The sequence below is a fragment of the Theropithecus gelada genome, chromosome 1, assembly GCF_003255815.1.
Source record: "Theropithecus gelada isolate Dixy chromosome 1, Tgel_1.0, whole genome shotgun sequence".
Taxonomy (NCBI): domain Eukaryota; kingdom Metazoa; phylum Chordata; class Mammalia; order Primates; family Cercopithecidae; genus Theropithecus; species Theropithecus gelada.
Window position 1 is genome coordinate 21,375,925 of NC_037668.1, and position 3,746 is coordinate 21,379,670.

General features: G+C 39.6%; 1 protein-coding gene across 1 annotated transcript in view; it reads right to left on the reverse strand.

The window, feature by feature from the left end:
- Positions 1-1,637: 1,637 nt before the first annotated feature.
- KHDC4 (KH domain containing 4, pre-mRNA splicing factor) overlaps positions 1,638-3,746 on the reverse strand; it is a 24,535-nt gene continuing 22,426 nt past the window's right edge. The window contains exon 14 of the mRNA XM_025355883.1: positions 1,638-2,924. Within this exon, the coding sequence (XP_025211668.1) occupies positions 2,725-2,924 (200 nt within the window). The 3' untranslated portion in view covers positions 1,638-2,724. The remainder of the gene's footprint in view (positions 2,925-3,746) is intronic.

Below are 3,746 nucleotides of genomic sequence, written 5' to 3' on the forward strand. Positions count from 1 at the left end.
GGAGGGGCGGGGCCACTCTGTGACGCCCACAGCCTGCCCTGCCCTCTTCCCTCCCCTCCCAGGTCCCTAAACCCAGTTCCGGGACTCACCGCTGAAGGTCCTCTGGTCACCTACCCAACGTAGGGTGTATGCACTCATAGACAAGGGTATTTAATCAGGAGTAGAAAGTAAATTATTTACACAAAAGGGGAGTACGTGGTAAGAGACATTCAGGGACACTTAAAAACATTAACAACTTACCTAGGGTTGTTTGCTGCTTGTGGGAAAAAAACCCACAAAAACCCGAAACTAATTTGACCCAATGCAATGAGAGGAAGTGAGGACAGGGCACCCCCCAAATCCTCCTAAAACACAGGATTTCAATAGTCTACCGGGGATGACTGCTTCACAGCAGAAAAATGACTTTCCTAAAGGAGTGGTCACAATGACTTTGGCTATTGAAACCCAGATTCATTCTCAAAAACCAGATGTTCACAACACTCCCTAATCAGAGTTCTGTGTATGTTTTTTAAACACGTATAAGACACACAAAAACTTGTTTTAAATAAATGTACCACACTCCGGCAGGAAAGAGAGCTTGTTAAGCGGCCTTGAGTTAAATACAGAACTGAAGCCACTATAACCATATTCCCCTCTAGGTAGCACAGGTGCTAGAAAAAACTGACACTGGAAAATTGTTCAGAGGCAGCTCTGCCCACCACTGTTCTTTTTAAATGTCTTTCTGGGCCAGGCGCGGTGGCTCACGCCTGTAATCCCAGCACTTTGGGAGGCCGAGGCGGGCAAGTCAGGAGGTCAAGAAATCGAGACAATCCTAGCCAACATGTAAAACTGTCTCTACTAAAAATTCAAAAGAATTAGCTGGGTTTGGTGGCGTGCGCCTGTAAGTCCCAGCTACTCGGGAGGCTAAGGCAGAATAATCACTTGAATCTGGGAGGTGGAGATTGCAGAGCTGCCTGAGACGGTGCCACTGCCCTCCAGCCTGGCAACAAAGCAAAACTCCGTCTCAAAAAAAAAAAGTCTTTCTGGCCAGGCATGGTAGCTCACGCCTGTAATCCCAGCACTTTGGGAGGCTGAAGTGGGCAGATCACTTGAGTATCAGGAGTTCAAGACCAGCCTGGCCAAAATGGTGAAACCCTGTCTCTACTAAAAATACAAAATTTAGTTGGGTATGGTGGTAGGTGCCTGTAATCATCCCAGTTACTCAGGAGGCTGAGGCTGGAGAATCACTTGAACCCAGGAGGTGGAGGATGCACTGAGCCAAGATTGCACCATTGCACTCCAGCCTGGGCGACAGAGCGAGACGACTCCATCTCAAAAAAATAAAGTAAAATGTCTTTCTGAGAATAACATATTTCCTTTAAAATCTGCTTCAGTCATGAAGTCCTTTTAACACCCTGTTAAATAAAGGAGGGCTAAAATATGAAAATGGATAATATCCAGCATAATAATCCTTAACATTTTCATTTGAACTTTAAGGGTACATTTTGCAGTTACGTAACTCTTGGAACTATATGCAAACCTTGGGGTCTGTATATGTATTTTTCTGGTAATATTATAGTTGCATTATGCTATGAGTACAAAAGTTTATGAATTTTAGTGTATGGATGGGTTGTGGAAGAAAACAGAGAAACCACAAGCAGAATATTTATACATTTATTTATAATGAAATTATGGTCTACATATTTACAATGTATAGGAAACCAGAGGATAAGTTTATACAAAGCCAGCCTGCAAAGTATTCAAATGTGCAAAAATGACAGTTCAATATCTCAAACTATTCCTGGTTCAGCAGACTAGCTCCTTCACTTTCACACATCAATATTTGATACAAAAAAAGTTCTTTTGGCAAAACCTGTAATGCCAAGAAAAAGGACAAGTTGCAATTTCAGTCATTAAGTCCAAAATCCTATAGCCAGCAGTCAGATCTCTCTATTTTAGCTGCAACCAGTTCTGAGAGAGACAGACCACTGTGTTTCATTTCTGTGATGAGTTCTGACCAGTTTTAGTCAGGAAGTTTTCTCTGACCCAGCTGAAGACAGGATCTTAGAAGGGCAATAAAAACAGTAATGGCTATGAGACCAATGTGCCTGAAGGTGCCAGCTCTGGATCACCCCAATTAAAAACAACAATGAAAAAATAACTTCATTTTCCTATCCAGGATCCAGCTATATCCAACAGTTTTAAATGAGACAGCATTTTCCAAAACAGAAAGAATCCAAAATGAAACAGGGATGCAGATCTGTCAGAATTAAATACTGAAAAGGACGGTCTTAAAATAATTTCCCCACTAATAAATAGTAAGGCTCTGTTTGTAACCAGTTATGTATCAAAATTGACCAAACAGTAGTAAAATACAAATAAAACTTTCTTTATGTCAGAATTGGGTCTATTCATTTGGAAAAGGCTGGACCAGGTCAAATGTGTATGGGAACGACCCTGTTAGAATGCTTTGTTGGACAAGCACATTTCACGAACTGTTAAAAAGCTTCTGAGATAAGTTTGTGATTCTAATTAAATTTTAACAGATTCTATGCCACTGCAGAAATAAGGATTTTTGTTGTTGTTGTTGTTAAGGAACCCCTTTAAGAAAGGGCGGCACTGAATCTCAAACTTCTGCAAAGTCCAGGTTGGTTCCCAGCACAGGCCCCAGAGTCTTGTTAAATCAAATGCATGCATTATTGCTAAGAAGAGTCACTGAGGGTCAAAACTCTGTTCCACTGTTTCCTAGGGAGCCATCCAGAATGGCATCTGTTGTTTAGCTCGTGGTTGTGATGAAGGATATTGGTATCCCAAACTCCAGCCCTGTGGAAAACTACTTGCATTTTTATGACCTCCATGTTCCTCCTCTTCATCAGATGAATCTGCGGCATAAGCCACCAAGCCAAATCCCTTCTCTGTAGTTTTCATCTTCTTGGCTGGATAATCTAGAATAGAGAAAAACAACCCCAACCCCATCCCCACCAAGGGAAAAAAAAAAATACCATAAATTCGTTAATTAAAAAAAAAGATGTTAATTTTAAGTGGTTAGTTGGACACCATTTTGAGGTCACAGGGTCAATGGTCACCCAAAAACGTTGAAGATCACAGGAAAAACAGCACCAGCATCAGCAAATGTGAATCCACCAGAACCATGTAAGAAAACAGAGAAAGAAAAAAGAAACACAAAAAAAAGGAAAAAAAAGAAAAAAAGGAAAGTTAGCAAGTGAGTCTCTTGAGGGATGATATTTCACCTTTTAAAGAGTTAAAAGAAAAGAAGTTAAGAAAAGAAAAAAACGTCTTTTCTTCTGTTCATTTTTATGAGTACAAGCAAAGAACAAAATATCCCATGTACTTCTACAGGATTTAGAGTTCTGGGATGCTAAAAAGCAACATTTTCCTAACAGCCACAAACTGACCATTACTGACCAATAGAGCTATAAGGGGAGATGTGTGGCTTAGCTCCCAATACAAAGCAAAATCAACCTTTATTAAGTCCGTATCAGATGACCTCCTGGTATTCACACAATATAGGCAACAGGATTTTTAAATGACCTACTACTACTACTCATTAATATTCACTGATGCTATGTATAAAATAAGTTGACTAACTCTTTTCTAGATACATGTTGGTTGGAAATAAAAGGTTGTCTGTATATAATTTTTTTAAACTATTTTTTCTCTCTCTGTCTCAAAACACATTGGTTGGAAATTACAGGTTATCTGTATACAATTTTTTTTTTTTTTTTTTTTTTTTTTTTTTTTTTTTT